Source organism: Trachinotus anak, unplaced genomic scaffold (assembly GCF_046630095.1).
Source record: "Trachinotus anak isolate AG129_WGS33_773 ecotype Australia unplaced genomic scaffold, CSIRO_AGI_Tana_v1 ptg000019l, whole genome shotgun sequence".
Taxonomy (NCBI): Eukaryota; Metazoa; Chordata; class Actinopteri; order Carangiformes; family Carangidae; genus Trachinotus; species Trachinotus anak.
In genome coordinates, this window is record NW_027273870.1 from 29,323,133 (window position 1) to 29,342,213 (window position 19,081).

At 43.4% G+C, this 19,081-nt stretch overlaps 2 protein-coding genes and 1 long non-coding RNA gene across 7 annotated transcripts; 2 read left to right on the top strand and 1 right to left on the bottom strand.

Annotated features, from left to right (window-relative positions):
• The first annotated feature begins 941 nt into the window (after nucleotides 1-941).
• rcor3 (REST corepressor 3) lies at nucleotides 942-11,046 on the top strand. Of its 4 annotated transcripts, none has more exons than XM_071503145.1 (12): nucleotides 942-1,164; nucleotides 1,269-1,325; nucleotides 3,191-3,268; nucleotides 3,357-3,409; nucleotides 3,662-3,823; nucleotides 4,621-4,757; nucleotides 4,939-5,017; nucleotides 5,660-5,875; nucleotides 7,522-7,599; nucleotides 7,829-7,886; nucleotides 8,117-8,361; nucleotides 8,742-11,046. In XM_071503145.1, the coding sequence occupies exons 1-12, from the start codon at nucleotides 1,041-1,043 to the stop codon at nucleotides 9,123-9,125; spliced, it is 1,671 nt and encodes a 556-aa protein (XP_071359246.1). In that variant the 5' UTR covers nucleotides 942-1,040; the 3' UTR covers nucleotides 9,126-11,046. The 4 variants fall into 4 exon arrangements, with proteins under 4 accessions (XP_071359246.1, XP_071359249.1, XP_071359248.1 ...); XM_071503148.1 differs by having other exon boundaries at nucleotides 4,621-4,745; XM_071503147.1 differs by having other exon boundaries at nucleotides 943-1,164; nucleotides 4,621-4,751.
• Nucleotides 4,750-7,492, bottom strand: LOC139635757 (uncharacterized). The gene is made up of 3 exons (XR_011694283.1): nucleotides 7,204-7,492; nucleotides 5,777-5,942; nucleotides 4,750-5,006 (listed from the first exon to the last, which is right to left on the bottom strand). It is a non-coding gene; the product is annotated as an uncharacterized lncRNA (long non-coding RNA).
• Nucleotides 11,047-11,646: 600 nt separating the features above from the next.
• Nucleotides 11,647-19,081, top strand: traf5 (Tnf receptor-associated factor 5). 2 transcript variants are annotated; one of them, XM_071503141.1, is made up of 11 exons: nucleotides 11,647-11,823; nucleotides 13,049-13,388; nucleotides 13,620-13,683; nucleotides 13,956-14,057; nucleotides 14,195-14,359; nucleotides 14,606-14,683; nucleotides 15,297-15,371; nucleotides 15,492-15,584; nucleotides 15,761-15,901; nucleotides 16,752-16,914; nucleotides 17,091-19,081. In XM_071503141.1, exons 2-11 carry the CDS (start codon nucleotides 13,099-13,101, stop codon nucleotides 17,675-17,677), a joined length of 1,758 nt encoding a protein of 585 aa, XP_071359242.1. In that variant the 5' UTR covers nucleotides 11,647-11,823; nucleotides 13,049-13,098; the 3' UTR covers nucleotides 17,678-19,081. The 2 variants fall into 2 exon arrangements, with proteins under 2 accessions (XP_071359242.1, XP_071359243.1); XM_071503142.1 differs by lacking the exon at nucleotides 11,647-11,823 and adding an exon at nucleotides 11,826-11,939.

The window sequence follows — 19,081 nt, forward strand, 5'->3', positions numbered from 1 at the left end:
TTTTGGATGAACTGCTCCATCAACTCAACGTGTTATCTCATGTACTGCAGAGAAAACTGCACATTATGTAATTTTCTCATGTACTTAAAAATGCAGAACCTTGATAGTCTGTAGAGAACAGCTGAAGGCCTCTTTAAAGACCTGCTGGTCTGACCTGAAGTCATGGGCAGACTGTTGTGTCTCTTTGCAGCCGTTTATTTCTTAGCATGTTTTTGCTTCTCTTGAAAGTGAATTTAAAGGAGTGAAGCTGGATGAATTAGTGAGGGGGGCAGCTGGAGTCTGACCGTCAGAGTGAGGGTCCACGGCCGTGAAGCGCTCCGGAGTCCGGCTGTGCGATGTCTCCCTCCGCTGGTGAGAGAGACTCGGTGCAGGAGGACTCTGATAAACAAGGAGCGAAATAAGAAGAACACACTGAATGATCATCCACATTTAATCATCTTTAGCACGTATAATGTCATAAAGTGATTATGTTCAATATGTGAATAACCTGTGATGTGGATTCGTATGAAATAATGATGTTTATAATTTGATTTATCTGTAATATTTATGATTTCCGGATATTTTGGACTCAATTTTGATTTTATTTGTTTTAATCTAAGTTTTGTTGCTGTTAAATCTCAGCTTCAATTTTATTTTGTATTTATTCTTATTTTATTAGTTTGTGTCGGCGGAAGGATCTGCTGCCACAAGCTCCGCAGCAGCAGTCGCCGCACTGCTGCTCGACGGTGCGTAAAAAGCCTTCCGCCGCGGTGGTTAGACCCGGTGCAGGCACAGCTTTAAAGCGGGAAAGATTTCCGTCACAGGAAACATTTTACACATCAAAACTACGTAAGATCCACACGAGTCTCTGTCGTTGTTATTTGTTCGGTTTTTTAGCCTGAAGTCACCGTGTAAAACGTGGCGGGAACAGGGAGAGGACCGCGACAGCGACACGGACCGAGCCGCGGCGAGCGAGCGAACAGCAGCGGAAAATCCTCCAGCTCCAGCTGACATTTTATCTTCCTGCACAGCGGCGAGAAACGGGGGATTAGCGCGCCGAGATGCCGGGCATGATGGACAAAGGCTCGGAGTATCTGGGTAAAGGTCGCTCGAACGGAACCAAGAGTCCGTCCAACGCGTCGAACGGACATTTTTCTGAGGACAGCGGCAGCGACGACGAGCACGGTGAGGGTAGCCTCGAACAGCGCCGCCGCTGCCCGCATATGTCCGCGTCTTCACCGTGAACCTCTCTCACGATGTCTCCCGTGTTTGTGGCTCGTGTTTTCCAGATGTCGGGATGCGGGTCGGGGCGGATTATCAGGCCAACATCCCCGAGTTTGAGCCCGGTGAGGTTTTTACTGGTCCCGCTGGTTTGTGGCTGGTGGCGGACGGGGGTAGCCTCGGTGCCCGCACGGTCCAGACCGCGGCCGCGGCTGGTGAATGTGTTTGTTTTCTCGCTGTGAGCGCAGAGGCAGTGAGGGTCTCACTCAGGCTGTCGCCCGGTGTCTGGTCTCAGGTGTGACTGAGCCCTGAGGTGAAGGTTGAGGCTGCAGGAGAACCGTGAACCGAGGCTACCTCAACTTCACCGACGGCTCCTGACGGTATCAGTTCTACCTCATGAGGATTAATAGAGTTTGGTTAACGGTCCCGTTTATTCTGCCTCATGTAAAATACTCTGTGGAATGGATGTTATTAATAATGAGAATAATAACAGCGATAACGACTTGTAACAAGCAAATATAGCCAAATATATGATTTCCAGTTTTTTTGTATAAAATTGGGAAAAACGTCCCTCACAGTTTCCCAGAGCTCCACAGGACATATTCACGTCGCAGTCACTTCAGATCATTTATTTATAAGGATATAAAACAGAGAAAAGAGGAAAACAGATTTTAAAAGATGGTTTTCTGCTTGAAAAAAAGATTCAAATCATTCATCAAATCATTAAGTAGTTGCTGACGAATTTTCTTTAGATTATCAATGAGTCTTTTTTTTATTTAGTTCTCGGGAAAAAAATTTTTTGCATGATACCAATATTTATATATTGAGTAATAAAATTAGAAAATGATATAAGGTTTAATTTTAGTTTTTCTCTGCGATTACATGAAACAAACATTTTTGATATCAGGTCCTTATAATTATTATTGTTTTTCTTTGAAATAAATTGTGAGCTGTGTTTGTGCCGAACATTTGACAGACTAAAGATAAAGTTGTTGGTCCTCCTGGTGGACAAACTGTGTAATGGACAATGTTTCAACATGTAGTTGGCATTTACTGTTTCTCATCAGTCAGCAGATGCAAATCTCCGTGATGAATCTTATCATCTTAACAGACCTCAGATAATAACTAATTAATTCAACAAAACTAATGTAAGAAAATCAGTGGTTTAAGCCTGAAGCTTTTAAAAAGGCACAATCAATAAGTTTTCAATCGTAACAATTACAAGTTGAAGCCTTGGTTGAAAACTGAAGTGATGAATTTGTCGAGTGATCATTAAATAAAATATCAACCTTTTAGCAAACTACTTATTTAAATAACAGGTGACAATTTACTTTGACTCCCACTAATTAGCATTTATTAGAATTATATAAACATGTAATAAATGGTTAATAACACACCTATAATGTATATTTAAGCTGTAATAATATAACACATGTAGAAGTTGTACTTGTTCACAAATACTGAACATTAAAAAATATTTAAAATGTCTGTGTCTGCTGATAACTACAAGAAGTTATAGAAAAAAGTTTTTTAAAAAAACTTTGTGACAAATATTAAAATAACTTTTGGACTAAAAAAAACTCATAATAAAAACTGAAGTGATTTGAAATCTGAAAATGACGATCACCCTGGCAGAGCACAAATATTTTACAGAAACCTACAAAAAGAAAAGATTAAAATAATGAAGCATTAAAGTTGCTCCAGTGATTTAATTTTTCACTTCTATCAAGAAGCTGAAACACATTAAAACACATCTGTGATCAGCAGAGGTGGACGTATCCCAACTTTGAGTCCACAGATACTGGCTCCTACATTTCCCACAATGCAAGTCAGCACCTTTCAGAGAAGATATTAGACATTATGAACCTGTTTACAGAGTACTGCGAAGCACTTTGTGAATAAAACTAAACTCAAACTTTACGTTTACTGAAAAAGTAGAAATCAAACGCACCTGCAGCTGAATTAAGACTGTGCTGTTTGTCCTGTTCAGGCTCCACCAAGTACACAGATAAAGACAGCGGGGGGATGCTGGTTTGGTCTCCGTATCACACCATCGTCGACTCCAAACGTAAGTGACCTCCTCTGTCTGTAAGAGGCTTCGGTCCTCCTTCAGGTCCTCAGATCAGACTGAGCTGACGCTGTGTTTCCCTCCACAGTGGATGAATACATCGCTATAGCCAAAGAGAAACATGGATACAACGTGGAGCAGGTGGGTCCCTCCGTGTTCTCAGTGTCACACACGGAAGAAGTTGGTTGTTTGCCAACAGGAAACAGGACGAAGGAGGTTGAACAGTTTTTATGTTGTTCATGTGTTTCACAGAGATCTCTACCAAAACCACCTGCAACCGTTTTCTGACAAAAAGCCTTTTGAAATTTAGACGTCTTAATATGGAGCATTTGCATGGTGTTAACACTGTGTGTGTGTGTGTGTGTGTGTGTGTGTGTGTGTGTGTGTTCACAGGCTCTCGGCATGCTCTTCTGGCACAAACACAACATAGAAAAGTCTCTGGCCGACCTGCCGAACTTCACTCCATTTCCAGACGAGTGGACGGTGGAGGACAAGGTGCTGTTTGAACAGGCCTTCAGCTTCCACGGGAAGAGCTTCCACCGCATCCAGCAGATGGTAAACACCTGACACCACCACAACAACTACAACATCTGACAGTTTATATTTCTACTCCACTGCCTTTATTTGACAGCTGTAGTTACTGTAGTAGTGACTCTTTTATGTTAAAAAGATTTGATAAGATCAAACCAGTGGTTTGAGACTTAATGTAAAAATTTATTTCACAAAAATCAAAGACAAACTGAAACTGTTTCCTCTCCCAGTTATCATCTCATGACCCCTCAGATTTATCTGGTGTCCCTTTGGAGGGGCCCCGACCCACAGGTTGGGAACCGCTGGACTAAACTATCTAACTGTACATAGAGAAGTTAAAACCAGCTGCAACAGTAAAATGCTGCTGCAGCAACAAAGACTTAACAATCGACATAATGTCAGTCAGAGATCAGTCACTTTTACTGTGACACTAACTACAGGAAGTACTTTTACTGTGACACTCTAACTACAGGAAGTACTTTTACTCTGACACTAACTACAGGAAGTACTTTTACTCTGACACCAACTACACTACATGCTAGTGATACTTGAAGTATATTTTGCTGATTGTGCTTTGATGTAAATAATATTTTAAAGAAGCCAGGTTTGAACTTGTAAAAGAGTATTTTGTTCTTAGTACTTAAGGTAGTACAGAGTACTTCAGTTAGAACAGAGTACTTAAGGTAGTACAGAGTACTACTTTCACCTCCACACACAGCTTCATTACCTGAGGGACAAATCTCTCTGTACCTTTCTCTTCGTCTCCATGTGGATCAGAACTTATTGGTACAAAGTGTTGAATGTTGTCGTGTTTGATTCAGTTACCGGACAAATCCATCTCCAGCCTGGTGAAGTACTACTACTCCTGGAAGAAGACCCGCTCCAGAACCAGTCTGATGGACCGTCAGGCTCGTAAACTGGCCAGCAGGAGCAACCAGGACGACAGGTACAGGTACAGGTACTCTCTCTCACTCACACACACACTCACTCACTCACACACACACTCTCACACACATATTTCTTTGTAATATCTTGTGTTTCTTGGCTTTGTGTGTTTGTTGTTGTTGTTGTTGTTGTTGTTGTTGTTGTTGAGTGACGACATGTAACCACTGAACTTTCACTTGTCGATGTTGCCATAGTGATGAGGAGATGGAGGAAGCCAATCCCATCGAAGCCAACGACAGCGACTATGACCCCAACAAGGAAGCTAAGAAAGAGGTACATGAACACACCTGAGCTGCTGTTGCTGCGGCGATAACACAACTGGTTCCTATTAAAATCTATAGATTTATGAATAATTCTTCTTAGAGCAGAGACGATAGAATGAATTATTTCTGTCATACAGTCCATTACCAGGGATACATCTAATGTTTATTTTTGTTTTGATTTTTTAACTACTCACAAATGGATAATTTTCTTTCAGGTATCTACTTAATCTATAAAATATAAAGAGACACATCATGTTTCCAAAGCTCAAAGTGACTTGAAGCTGCTTATTTTATATCATCGACAACTGAAAAGTTCTTAGTTTATAAGAAAAGAAAAAGCAAACAAAATTTGAATCTGGCATTGTTTGGTATTATTTCTCTTCTGCTTCAGAACCAGTGTTAATGATGAGTCATTGAACAAAATAGCTAATATTCAGTTTAATGTTTTTAATTGATTGATTAAAATTTATCAGCTAACTGGTGGTGACAGAAAAATAAAAAGCTTTTTGCTTTTTTCACCAAGTATTAGAGCCGACGGTTCTTTTTACACAACGTTTTCATTATTTAACTAACGCTGTTATTTTTTGATTAATTCAGATACATCTTTGACTTGATAACTTCTGTCCTCCTCTCTCTATTCTCTCACCTGCAGAACCAGGTGGAGCTGCCGGTGCCGGGCTCCAAGGTGGCTCTGGGCCGACGGGAGCACCAGACCCTGCAGCACCGACACCACCAGCGCTCCCGCTGCCGCCCCCCCAAAGGCATGTACCTGACCCAGGAAGACGTGGTGGCCGTGTCCTGCAGCGCCTCCGCCGCCAACACCCTCCTCCGTCAGCTGGACATGGAGCTGGTGTCCCTCAAGAGACAGGTTGGTGGCACTACAGCAATCCTGCATCCTCCTCCTCCTCCTCTTCATCCTCCTGTAGAACAGGGATCTGAGAATGGAGAATGAAAAATAAAATATTTATTTTTAACCACCTGATTCAGCCCGTCATTTACGTCTGGTATTATAACATCGACCAAAATATCAATCCACAAATCTGCTAAAAATATGGACGCCCAGAGCTGAGCCACAGGACCAGGATCTGGACTGATCCAGGCATTTTTTGAGAGGTCCCGCTTAGAGACGCCTCGTTTCACTCTGACACCACAAATTTGGGATATAAAAAAAAAAGGATCCTTTTGCATCTATTTCGGCAGCGTGTGCACATCTCTGATGTTCCTCTGCTGCATCTGAAATGACACATTTTGTTCATGGACATGGGGGGTGGGGGGGTGGTTGGGGTGAAAGGGATAGGTGCATGCTGTAGCTCTAAAAATAACGTGAGTTTAGTTCACGTACTTTGGTTACTGAATCTGAACACACAGACATTACATCCACTTCATAGAGAATCTTAAACGACTGCAGAACCTGCCTGAGAATCATCGTGTTTTTAAGTTTTCCCCAGTGTCACAGTGATCCAGTGAGAATCATCTGTACGTCCGTGGGTAAACTGCAAACAGGAGCGACTGAAAGCTACTTTGGCATATTTTTAATTATTATGTAAACACATATAGTTGGGCAAGAGTTGTAGCCCACAGCTAACTACTTTAAGCTTTAAGACCACCATAGGAAATATTAGAGGAAACCATGAAGGGAAAGCTGTGCTGTTATAACTCAGAGCTGTTCAGCTGTCAGAAACATTATTACTGTTAAACAAGAATATAGTAATGAGAAATATTGGAAGGAATCTGATACTCAGGGTTAGATTAGACTCAGACTGGAGACAAAGAACGTGTGGTTGAGACATATTTAGTTTTCCCTGTCAAATTTCATATTAACAAAACTTCTGACTAAATGTCATCGTACCAGAGACGACAGATCAAAACTAAAAAGCAAAAAAAAAGAAGTCATTAACAGAGGTCCACTCAGTAGCTTTCTATCAGCTGCTATTTGCCCTGTTGATATTTTTAATTTCCATCTAGAAGGAGCTTTTCAGACTCAAAAGTTGAGTCTGAAGTAATAATCTGCTGTAGGATGAAGATCATGTGATATAATCAAAAGCTCCACATAAGCGAAGTTAAACTGAAGGGAAACATAACTCAGTGCAAGAACACCTACACTACCATTAGCATGCTAACATTAGCATGTTGCTGTTAGCATACTGGCATAACTGTAAAGGCAGTTGTGTTTGTATTTATTCAGCAGCAACTCACCAAACAGTCAGAGGGCATCATGGGAAACATGACAGTAGCATGAAGCTCATGAATCAGCTGCGTTCATTCACTAAATCTTCACCTGTTGGCAGAGGCCTGGCTTTGAGCACAGGTGGGAAAATGTTTGAGAACAGGTGAAAGACCCCAACCATTGTCCTGAGTCGTCCAGTGTAATGCCTGTTTCATCTGCCAGGGCTCTGACGCCACCTGCTGGTGACACCGGGTGCAGTGCACTGTTGAAGCTGAATACATGTGGTGCTTATTTTCAGGTAGAAAGACACGAGAGCATCACCTGAGTGTTTCTGTCTCGTTCTTCAGGTCCAGAACGCCAAACAGATGAACAGTGGACTGAAACACATGCTGGAGTCTGGGATTGAAGAGTTCAGGCTGTCTGAGGTACAAACATACTGAAGCAGTTTCCTGGTCTGAACAATAAACTACATGAACTTCACCAGAGATACTATTTAAATACTACAGTTTAAACCATTCTGGACAGTGGTTGACAGTTTTGTACTTGATGTTAATGGATTTTCTTAAGAACGTTTGTATCTACATCCTTTTAGTTCTAGATACAGACTGTTGGTCTTTACTGGTCAGTCACTAACTCTGACGTTTAATCTTGTAGTGTAACCAGAAGGTGAACGCTCGCTGGACCACAGACGAGCAGCTCCTGGCTGTTCAAGGTGAGCTTCATCACTGTTTGTACTAACCTGACCAGGTAAAAAGTCTGAAAGGTGCAGGGGTCTGAAATCCCATCAAACCACCAAACCAAAACCATAAATAAAGACCCTGATAAAAAACTGTAAAGGTGAACACTGTACATTATGTTCAATAACATAATCAAACTGATGATGACGATGTTCAGGAGTCTTTGGTAGAGATTTGGTTACATCATTATGAACCTGTTCTCCAGGTGTCAGGAAATACGGAAAAGACTTTCAGGCCATCGCAGACGTCATAGGTAACAAGACGGTGGGCCAGGTGAAGAACTTCTTTGTGAACTATCGGCGGCGGTTCAACCTGGAGGAGGTGCTGCAGGAGTGGGAGGCCGAGCAGGGGACACGAGCTCCCAACGGAGACAGTGCCACCTCTGGAGAGGAGGGAAAGAACAGCTCCACCACTCCGTCAGGGAAGAGCACAGACGAAGAGGATGAAGAGGTCAGAAATTTAACGTTTTCATGTTTTATCTCTATTATAAACTGTGTTGAGTGGATGTTTCAAACATGCTGATATAGTTAGATTCTGTTATGATGTCACTAATATGCAAATGAGTGTGTGATGTCATCAAGTAACTCAAGTAACAGACTTTAGCTACTTTCTGTTGACAAAAGTTGGCCACACTGTTTAATAAACGATCAGAAGTAAACTTTCATGTTTTTAACAACAAAAAAGCAACAATGGGAGAAAATTCAGAAAAGTGTTAATAGTTAAAGGGTCAGAATGAGTGTTAACATTTATTTTTATGAATATTTTTTCAATTAAACATAAATGCAGACTTGCAGTGAGATAACTCTGGCCCCGCCCTCTCCTCTCTGCAGGGTCAGGTGACCTCCTCAGGTGCGTCTCCTGCTGCCTCCTCTTCTTCTTCGGCTCAGACTCCGGTGACGTCCAGCACCTCCTCCTCTTCCCTCCATCAGCCCCCTCCCCTCCTGCGGCCCTCCCTCCCTGCTACGCCCTCCCTGCACCGCCAGCCCCCGCCCCTCCAACAGCAGGCCCGCTTCCTGCAGCCCCGCCCCACCCTACAGCAGCCCCCACCTCTCATCCGCCCCTCTAACCCCCTCCCCCCACGCCTCAACCCCCGACCTCCGGCTCCTATGACCCTCGGTGGCAACCTTGGGGGGTCAGGTTCAAGCTCCTCCCAGCAGCCCTCGGCCCTGGCCATCCACCAATCAGAGACGGCCTCATCTTCCTCCCTCCATTAACGGACTGAGTTTCTGTTGAAGAGACACAAGACAGAAAATATTCACTCTGTCTCAGAAGCTGCTGTGTTCAGGTCCTGTGGGAAAATCTGAGAGACAGGCTTTTTCCATTCTTACCACACATGAAATCAAAAATCCTAATCTGAATTTTCAATATTTGGTGAACAATGTGTTGGGGGTTGAAGTTTGTCTTTCCCACAGGACTTAAATGCAGCGTACCTGCTGGCTGATGGGTACCTGGTTCTAAAATCTTTGTTTTTTTAAAGGAGGTTTGACTCAAAGTCATTCAGTCTTTATACAGATTATTAAATCAGAGTCTTTTCAGTCATCAGCTAATCCTCAGAAGACATGTGGCGTCCCACAGGGTTCAATCCTGGGCCCCTTCTTTTTCTCCATCAGTATGTCTCCTCAACCACAAATAAAATGAAAATATAAATATTTATATATAATAAAATAAAATCATCGGTACCTGTAAAACCAGATTCAAAGTCAGTGATTTAACTGAACTTATAAACTGCCTTTTAAATGCAAGACTAAGAGTCTACAGCCGTGCTAGCATTCATGTGAGGCTGCACTAAAGCACAGTGGCGCTTGGACCTACAGTAAATGCTAATTTCAGCATGCTAATGTACACAATGATAATGCTAACATGCTGATGTTCACCATCCTAGTTTAACATGTTAGCATGTAAACATTTGCTAATTATGTGATAAGTTTCATCAGTTCAGTGTGTTGTAACCCTCCTGTCAGGATTCACAGTAATGAACTCTTATTAATTTAATGACCTCATGATCTTTTTGTTCATATTGTGGCTGTAATAAACAGTGTAGCCTCCAGGGGGTGCTAGCAAGACTGTAAACTGTTTGCTTTGTGTTTGAAGGATCGGGCTGGTGACATTATTTTTCTGATTGTCAACCAATCTCATGTGCAGCCCCAAACCAACAATGTGTCCGTCCATCTCTTAACACTCTGACCTCCGGCCTCTGTCTGTGGCTCTCAGCTCAAACTTCATTGGTTCAAGATGAAGATAGAAATATTTAAAACACTGCACAGGTGTATCGTTTATCAAAAAGGCTCAGTAACTTCTTGAAAAACAGCTGATCACTGTAGTTTTTAATCAAACATACACAAGGAAGTAGTGCATTTGTGGGGAACTATTTTCAGTGGCGGATTAATCCACATTTGCTGCACTTGTTAGTAGGAGACAGTCAGTGTTGCTTTGCTCTGCACATGGGATCTACTGACAAGAAGGAAAATACAGGATCTCATCAGAGTTGTACAGATGGTGACCGGTGGAGATGGAACTAGAGGCCTCAGTGTTGTGTACAGTAGCATTAGACATCCACATGTACAGTTTGGTATTTATTTAAATAATTTGTAACCCGCTGTTCATCCGATCAGCTGTTAATAACTTACAAATAGCTGCGTACATTTGGTTTTATTGTTGATTTGATGCTTTTTGAAAACACTAAATCTTCACCCAGACGTCCTTCAGTATCTGTGGAGCTGTCTCTGTCAGCCACATGAAAAATACCATTGTTCTGTTGTTGGGGTTAATGTTCTCAGAGTAGCTGGGTTTGTGTTTTTCCCTCACAAGGTTCATTTGAAAACTAAAAACCATTTCCTCGTCCTCTGGACTCTGAGCTTCAGATGTACTGTCAGTCTGTCTTTTTATTATTTATTCTTCTTATTCCTGGTGCTACCAGTTTGGACTTGGTGTGAAAAAGTCATTGTGAAAGTGCTCTTAAAGCTTTTTGGACAAACATGTATCACAGCATTAAATGTAACTGGAATCATAGAGTCATTCATAGAGTCCTTGGGTTTCAGTAGAACTTGTATAATATTGATGTTACGATGAAGCTGCTGCGATGTCTCTCTGAGGTTGTTGCTCATTCTCATTAAAAACTACATTTGTACCATCTGACTTTTCTGTTTGATGTCACATTTTATAAACATATCATATGTTGTGTACAGTGGTGGAAGAAGTACTCATCTGTGACTGCAGTATCACAGAGTATAAATACTGTGTTACAAGTAAAAGTCAAGTGAAAATAAGTTGTAAAAAACAAATAAAAATTCTACTCAAGTGATCAAAAAAATTCTACACACACACACACACAGATAGATATATGGATGGGATTTCAGATTTCAGGTAAACGTTCAGAGAAACCAAATTCTTTCTAGATTGGATGTAAGGTCCAGTCTTGGGGCGTCACTGAGGGCGGCGACTGCTTTGTTGTGACATCACAAAGTTCCAGAAGTCCTGACGGCTGGTTTTAAGGCTCAGTTTCTGAATACAGGCTGTGTGCATTTCTCTGTGGACTGAGGCTTTGATACTTTCACAGTATTAATATAGAACCTAGACCTGCTTTATAATCACAAACACATGGACATCTACCTTTAGACTGTGGAGCTTTAAATATAATAAATCAATATATAGTTACATAAACATATTTAGATAAAAATTTGAGTCCTGGTTGAGTTTTCCATTCATCATATTCTTTGAACTGTATTGACCCAGCAGCAGCAGCAGCAGTGTTGATGTTAAGTCACTTCCTGCAGTTATAATTTCCTCCTCTGCTGCTGCTGCTGCTCTGTCGGCTGCAGGTGATCAGCAGTGATCGGTCTCATCGATCCGCTGGACCGACAGGCTGCAGTGTGGAGCTGTTCCCGGGTATTTCGGGGGATTTCACTGAGAGAGGTAAGAATCTGTGGAAACTGAGAGCTCTGGACACTTGTACTGACTGACCGAGGAAACTGAAAGTAAAGAAGCCCGGTGCTCAGCGGGAGGATCACGGGTCTGACACGGATCAGAGGGTAAAAGTCTTGATGTTGGGAAAGTTAAAGTGAAGTTCTCGTGTTTGAAAGGAGCCGGAGCTCCAGGTCCAGCTGAGTTAAACCGAGCGGCGGCGGCGGCGGCGGGGGGGGGGGGGGGATTCCCCTGCAGCCGCCTCCCATTCAAACACCGCTGACCGGATCTGAGCGTGATCCCCGCCCGGGTCCCTGAACTCATCACGCCCGTTAATGCGGCGCGTTATTCTCACAGAGGATCGACCGTGCGCGCGTGCACGTGCACCATGAGCACGTGTGGTGTATCTGACATCTGATGTGTCACATCCGGTCTCTGATCAGACAGCTTTTTATTAATGAACGAGAATACATGTTTTATTGTCTAAGAACATGAGCCCAGTTCGGGGTCTGGATGAGTTCTGGAGGGTGGGTTCAGCTGGAGGGGACCAGTTTCTGGTTCCTCTGTAAAGACACTGTCTGACCCCTGCACTGAGCCTGGATAACTGTGGTACTGGGCTCCATCATGGAATATTCTAGTGTTGATTCACCTCAGTTCCTCTCAGCAGTAACAGTTCACTCATCATGCTGATAATGAAACATTTTCATTCCTTTTTATTTATGCATAATCACATTTTGGAGAACAGTCAAAAGAAGACGAGGTCTCACATTACGGGAAGTAAACAAACACCATACAGGAGTGTAGTCGGTACACGGTGTCACATAAGCATTTCGTCAGTAATACACAATGTAAATGGGAAGGAGAATAAATAAAGTCCTGCAGACCTGCTGCTGCTGTTTCGTCATAATAAATGATCAGAGACTGAACTAACGAACAGCAGCTTACACAGAGAAGTAAAATGAGCTGCCTGTTGCACTGAACTGATGCTGGCATGCATCAGTATATTACAGTATACAGTCCTATAAAAACACGTGCAGTAATATTTCCTGCAGCCCAACGCTCACACATCCAACAGCAATATACAGAATTCATTGCATTTTACAGAACTTTGTTTTGTAGAGCAACTGAGATCAGTTTTCAGTTTTTTTGATCTGAAGTAATCCAGCTGTTGTAGCTACAGCTCAGTAAAAACAGTCACATCAGAAGAATTACATCATTTACCAAAACCTCTTCTCAGGTTTCTGAAGTCGCCTGTGTGAGCTGCCCGGTCTGGTCTCCTGCAGACTCATGGCCGCAGCAGTCACAAAGCTGGGAGGAGCTGATGGGTCCAGTTTGCATTCTGAGGAGTCAGTGAGGAGGTCGGAGGAGTCGAGGCTGGCATCAGAGGAATCCAGGATGAAGTCGTCCGGCCCCGTGGGCTCCTGGGAGTCTGAGCTGACCTCCATCCAGCACTCCCTGAAGTTCGTGTTGAAGCTGAAGGAGGAGTTTGTTTGTCCCATCTGCAGAGGAGTCGTGCTCAACCCCCAGCAGAACTCCTGTGGACACATCTACTGCTTCCACTGCCTCCAAGGACTACTGTAGGAGCCAGTCCACCTTAAAATACACTCACACTGACACAGTCCACCTTAAAACAAACTCACACTCACACAGTCCACCTTAAAACACACTCACACGGACACAATCCACCTTAAAACACACTCGTACTGACCCTGAACCTCAGAGCTAAATGTTTCCCACAATCCACCACGGTCTACAGGTGCACATCAGTCCAGGTGCTGCTGGTTTGAGTGTCGGTCTGTGTGTTTCAGGGAGAGTTCATCACCGTCCAGCCCAGTTTGTCCAGTGGACGGAGCCGTGATCACACCAGCTGAGGTCAGAGCCACACACACACACACACACACACACACACAGACAGACACACACACAGACACACACACAGACACACAAACACACACACACAGACACACACACACACACAGTTCCTCATCATCATCTACATAAGTCAGACTTCAGTAATAATATCATGTGCAGACGGTGTGTGGAGCTGCGCGGCTCAGAAGAATCAGATACATCAGACTCACACACACACACTTTGTGTTGCTTTGGCTCCAGACAGACACTAATCCAGAGTTTTGTCTCTCCAGGTTTTCCAGGACAACTGCTGCAAACGAGAAATCTCCAGTTTAGAAGTGTTCTGCACCAACTCCCCACAATGCACCTCTGTCATCACATTACACCACCTGCAGGTAGACCTTAGAAACCATCTGAATGTGTGTGAACGTGCACAGAGTCGACAGTACACTCTGAGGGTGATGTCACAGAGGCTTTATGTACAGTCGAAATGTTTAATTCATCAAATGTGAAATCACTTCGTCCTCTGCAGGAGCACCTGAGGTCGTGTCAGTATGAGCAGCTGCAGTGCACCAATCCAGGCTGCAGGGCGGTGCTGCAGAGGAGATACCTGCAGGAGCACCTGACCAGCGGCTGTGCTCACCGCATGGAGCCCTGCCCACACTGCAGGCAGCTGCTCCGCCTCAGCCTCATCCAGGTAAAGTCAGGTCCAGGTTCAGGTGGTTTTACTAGCCCTAAACATAAACCACCTGATGTTCCAGACAGGACCTCCTCTCGGTCCAGCTTTCTCAGGGCAGGCTCTGCAACTTACATCCAGCAGGAATTTAACTGAGTTTGCATCACCAACACAGTCCATGTGACGCACCAGGAGCAGTCGCAGCTTTGAATCCTTCTGCTTTCGCTCAGCTGACATGTTCGGTCCTGGTCACATGTTTGTGCTTAGGATCACGTGCAGAGCCTGTGTCCAGATGTGGAGGTGGACTGTCCCAACAGCTGCTACCAGAAGGTTCCCAGACACAAGGTGGGCTCATCCTCTGATTCACACCATAGATACACCTACAGACAGAGCGATCAGCCGACTGCTGATTGGCTGGGTGACGGTGAACTGATGAGTCACTTCGATACCTGGTTAATATACCTGAAACCTTGTCAGTACAGAGCCAGAGTTAGAATTAGCACAACTACTAACACTGTGTCAGCCACTGCCAGTTACATGCTAACAAACAACATAACAAATAAAAGATGCTAACTATGCTAACTGTTCTGATAAGTCTGCTCGTCCCTGACTCTGGTCTCAACAGACTCCTCATCTGAGTCTGGGTCTGACTGGAAGTAGGATCAGGATCAGGAAGAGCAGATCAGCTTCAGACCAAGTTTTCCATTTATATTTGGGAAAACCATGTTAAACCAAACACATCATAACGAATCACAGCAGAGGATCTTTACAGAGTTTAAAACATGTCTGGAAGGAAACTGAGTCAAAGTTTGCAGAAATAATCCGCAGGATGACTGGTGGTGGGATCACAGGAGGATGATCAAGTCATAACTGACCAATCAGAGTCAAGTATTCCACATCAACATTAATGAATGTGGGAAATTTGTGTGACAGTTCAGGTTGTGTGTTTCTCTTTCAGCTGACGGAGCATGGCGAGTTGTGTCCTGAGGTTCTCATCGACTGTTCCTATAAGAGGTTTGGCTGCTCTGTGCAGGTGTGTTCCTCTGATGAAGCGATCACACACCTGACGCTGGCTCTGTGATGATGTGATGATGAACTTTTCAGGTGTGTTTGTTTGTGATCGCTACCTCACACTGAGCATCGTGTCCTGCAGGATAAACGAGGGGAAGTGAAACTGCATGAAGACGCTGCTGTCAATCATCACATGCTGCTGGTGCTGAGGAGTAACACCAACCTGGAACAACAGGTGTGACAAACACAGCTGAGAGTTGTGTATCGTTGTTGCTTGTAGTAGCCTGTAACAAACTGATAACTGACTGTGTCTAAAGTAGCTTGAATCTGAAGTGTAGCACTGATCTGATTTTAGCTAATGTTCATAGATATTTAAAAATGTGTTTACCTGTCTGTTGTGTCCTCACTCAGGTGGGGGTTCTCCAGGAGGAGGCGCTGCTGAGGCAGCAGGAGGTCCAGACGGACAGTTTACTGCTCGCTGGTCTGCAGAAGAAAATCAGACCACTGCTGCAGCAGAGCAGCTGCCACGAACACATCGTCTCCACAGCTCAGGTTAAAACACATTTAATCATCTCCGATCATCCGGTCTTTACCGACTCTCCTCTGTACCTTCACGTCCAGGATCATGTCAGAGTTATGAGGCTTAAACTGATCTGTACTGATGAAGCCAAACACTTCAGTGACACTCAGAGCCACATAGTTTATTTTGAACTCAAAGTCTCAGGATTACTGAACCAATTTGCACCAAACTTGGTGAAACTGGGTCGTGGACCAGGGAAGAACCCTTGCAATTTTGGTGGAGATCTGGTTAAAGGGGCAGATCCAGGAACGTTTCATCACTTTCCTTAACATTTTTTGACCCTTTCATTAGTTTCTCAGGAAATAATTTTTGGATCTCGATGTAAATAAATCTGACATATTTGTGGTGCTGAGATCCATGAGTTTGTACAGTTTGTGGCTGATCCAGATAATGATCTGGATCTGAAAGACATTTGTAGGATTTTTTGTCCAGAGGGATCAGCTCTACTGAGTGTAGCTCAAGTCGTATAGGATTTTACAACTTGCGAGTGTGTGTGTGTCATCATGACAAAATGTAGTCCTGGAGGAAGCTACTGTAGCAGGAACTCAGGCAACATTAAAGTACCACATACATATTAATACTTAAAGAATAATGATCCAATAATGTAACTATAGAAATAAGCAGTACTTTTACTTTTGATTCTTTAAGTCCATTTTGTTATAAATCCTATTTTACTTCTACTAAATTAAAACCAAGTTTCATGCTTATAAACACGCAAACAACAATCACACAAAGTGATGAACATCATGACAAATGAGTTTTTCTTCATACACCACACAGTCGGAGCATTAAACCATGTTCCCTCTGTCTGTGTGTGATCAGCGGACTCTGAGCAGGCAGGAGGACGTCCTGTCCACCGTCCAGCTGGACGTCCAGCAGGTGTCTCGGGGACTTCCTGGTCTGGAGGAGCTGGAGCAGCTCAGAAAGTCTCTGGATGCTGTGATGCAGGAGGTTTCGACAGCCGAGGCCCTCAGAGAACATCTGGGTAACAACACCTGGAAACCTACCTGTATAAACCTGCTGAGTCAGTCTGATGGTCAGGTTGGCTCTAAGCTAATTCTGGTCTGACCTCCTGACCAGGTGGCAGGTAGACTCTTTAAATACACCTCCAAAGCAGATTGGTACATTTCAGTAAATGCTGTTTGTATTTACCTCTTCTAGGAAGTTTGGAGGAGAACCTGAGGCGTCACTCCGGTATCCTGGACCTCCACGCCTCTCAGCTCAGTCACAATAAGCAGCGCCTGCAGGAGCTCGAGGCCACGTCCTATGATGGGAAACTGATCTGGAAGATCCAGGACTTCAGAAAAAGGAAGGAAGCCGAGGCCAAAGGTCAGCCGCCGTGCCTGAGCAGCATGCCATTCCACACCGGACGCTGCGGCTACAAAATGGCCATCAAAGCCTACCTGAACGGGGACGGCGAGGGAAGAGGAACTCACCTGTCCCTTTATGTGGTCCTGATGCCAGGAGACTTCGACGCTCTGCTGCCGTGGCCGTTCAGACAGACCGTGTCTTTGTCTATTCTGGATCAAAGTGGTGCCGGTAACCACCGGAGTCTCAGCTTTAGACCCGACCCGACGTCCAAGAGCTTCCAGCAGCCTGCGACTGAGTCCGCGAGCAACGTCGCAGTTGGGTTTTCCTGCTTCATTTCTCTGACCAAGCTGGAAGCTCCTCAGAGCGCTGCGTACGTCAAAGACGACACGCTGTTCGTCAAAGTGAAGGTGGACATGGCAGGTTTAGACTATCTGTAAGAGTTCTTACTTTGGCACCATCTGGTGGTCGATGCTGGGGTGACACAGCAGTAGACGGCACACACTGCAGTCACAGTGGGACACATTCATACAGATAGTTTTTTTGTTAGTTTTTTTTTTTGCCAGGATCATATTTCAATTTGTAATCTGTGAAAACAACCCACGAGAAAAAAGAAAAGAAAAAGTTAAAATATGTCCCGCTCACCCTCAAATATTTTTTTCACTTTTCATCTCAGGGGTTGTTTTCACAGGAAAAAAACCAAAGAATTTAAAAAAAATTTTGTCAGGATTTTGCTCAGTGTTTGCTTTTGTAATGCTGATTTCTGCCACAAGAAGGCGAAGTGCACCACTACCTCAATATGAGTTGGAATTTTTTTTTTTCATCTGTGGAAACAGAGAGAGAGACAAGTCCAAAAAAATATTTTGAGGTTTGTTTTTTTTTCTTTTTTCTTCACTGAGAAAAAAAAATAGACTTGCCTTTCAGGGGGTGTGTATACAGATAAAAGAAAGACAGAAAAAACCAAACATGTACACTAGAAAACATGATGACAGGCTCCTGACAGCAAGAACAGGAGCAGGAACACCATGAAAACGTCAAAGAAAAGGTGTATATGATACTGTTCACTAAACAAGCGTCCAGTTTGTTGACAGTCAGTGGCCATAAATCTGTGGCTGCTCAAGCCAACGGGCCTTAAACCCCGTAAAATTTCCCTTTATAGACGTCAGTTAAACAAAGAAAATAAACATGTTAATCAGTGAGATGACAAGATGCTGGCTGGTGTTTCCACCTGTTTCTAAAAAAACTATTTGCACTTGAAATAAATGAGGTAATGAAGATGTGATCACAAGATTAACAGGTTGAAAACAACCACAAGCTGCTGCTGAAATACGGTTTGCTCTTTCGAGGACGTTACCTCCAGATGTTAAGGTTGAACACTGTACAGTACTGCTGCAGACTGATACGACCGTTCATTATCCTTCAGGGCGTCTTAATTCTACAGCTCATGAAGTCAACACAAAAAACATCCGTTCAGTCTATGACTTCCACTTCTATTACAAAGTCCAATTGAAAAATTGGAAAATTGAAAGGCTATTTATAAAAAAAAAAAAAAGTTGATTTCAGAGAGTTTCAGACGTCTCATATAAACTGCAGTCAGGTTCAGCTTAGTGTGGTTTCACAGAGTGATCACTATGTCACTCTTCAGTTAAACTCCATCATAGTTTGTGTGTTTATCACTTTATTGTTGCTATAACAGCTGTTAACAGCTGTTAATGCTAATGTTAGCTACGTAGCAGCAGCTAAATTTACAAATAGCTCCTTTAATCTTGAAAAGCACAACTCAGAGTTTCATCAGAAAATTGAGCAAGAAGAAATAATAAGAATAAACTTTTATTTTTATTGAA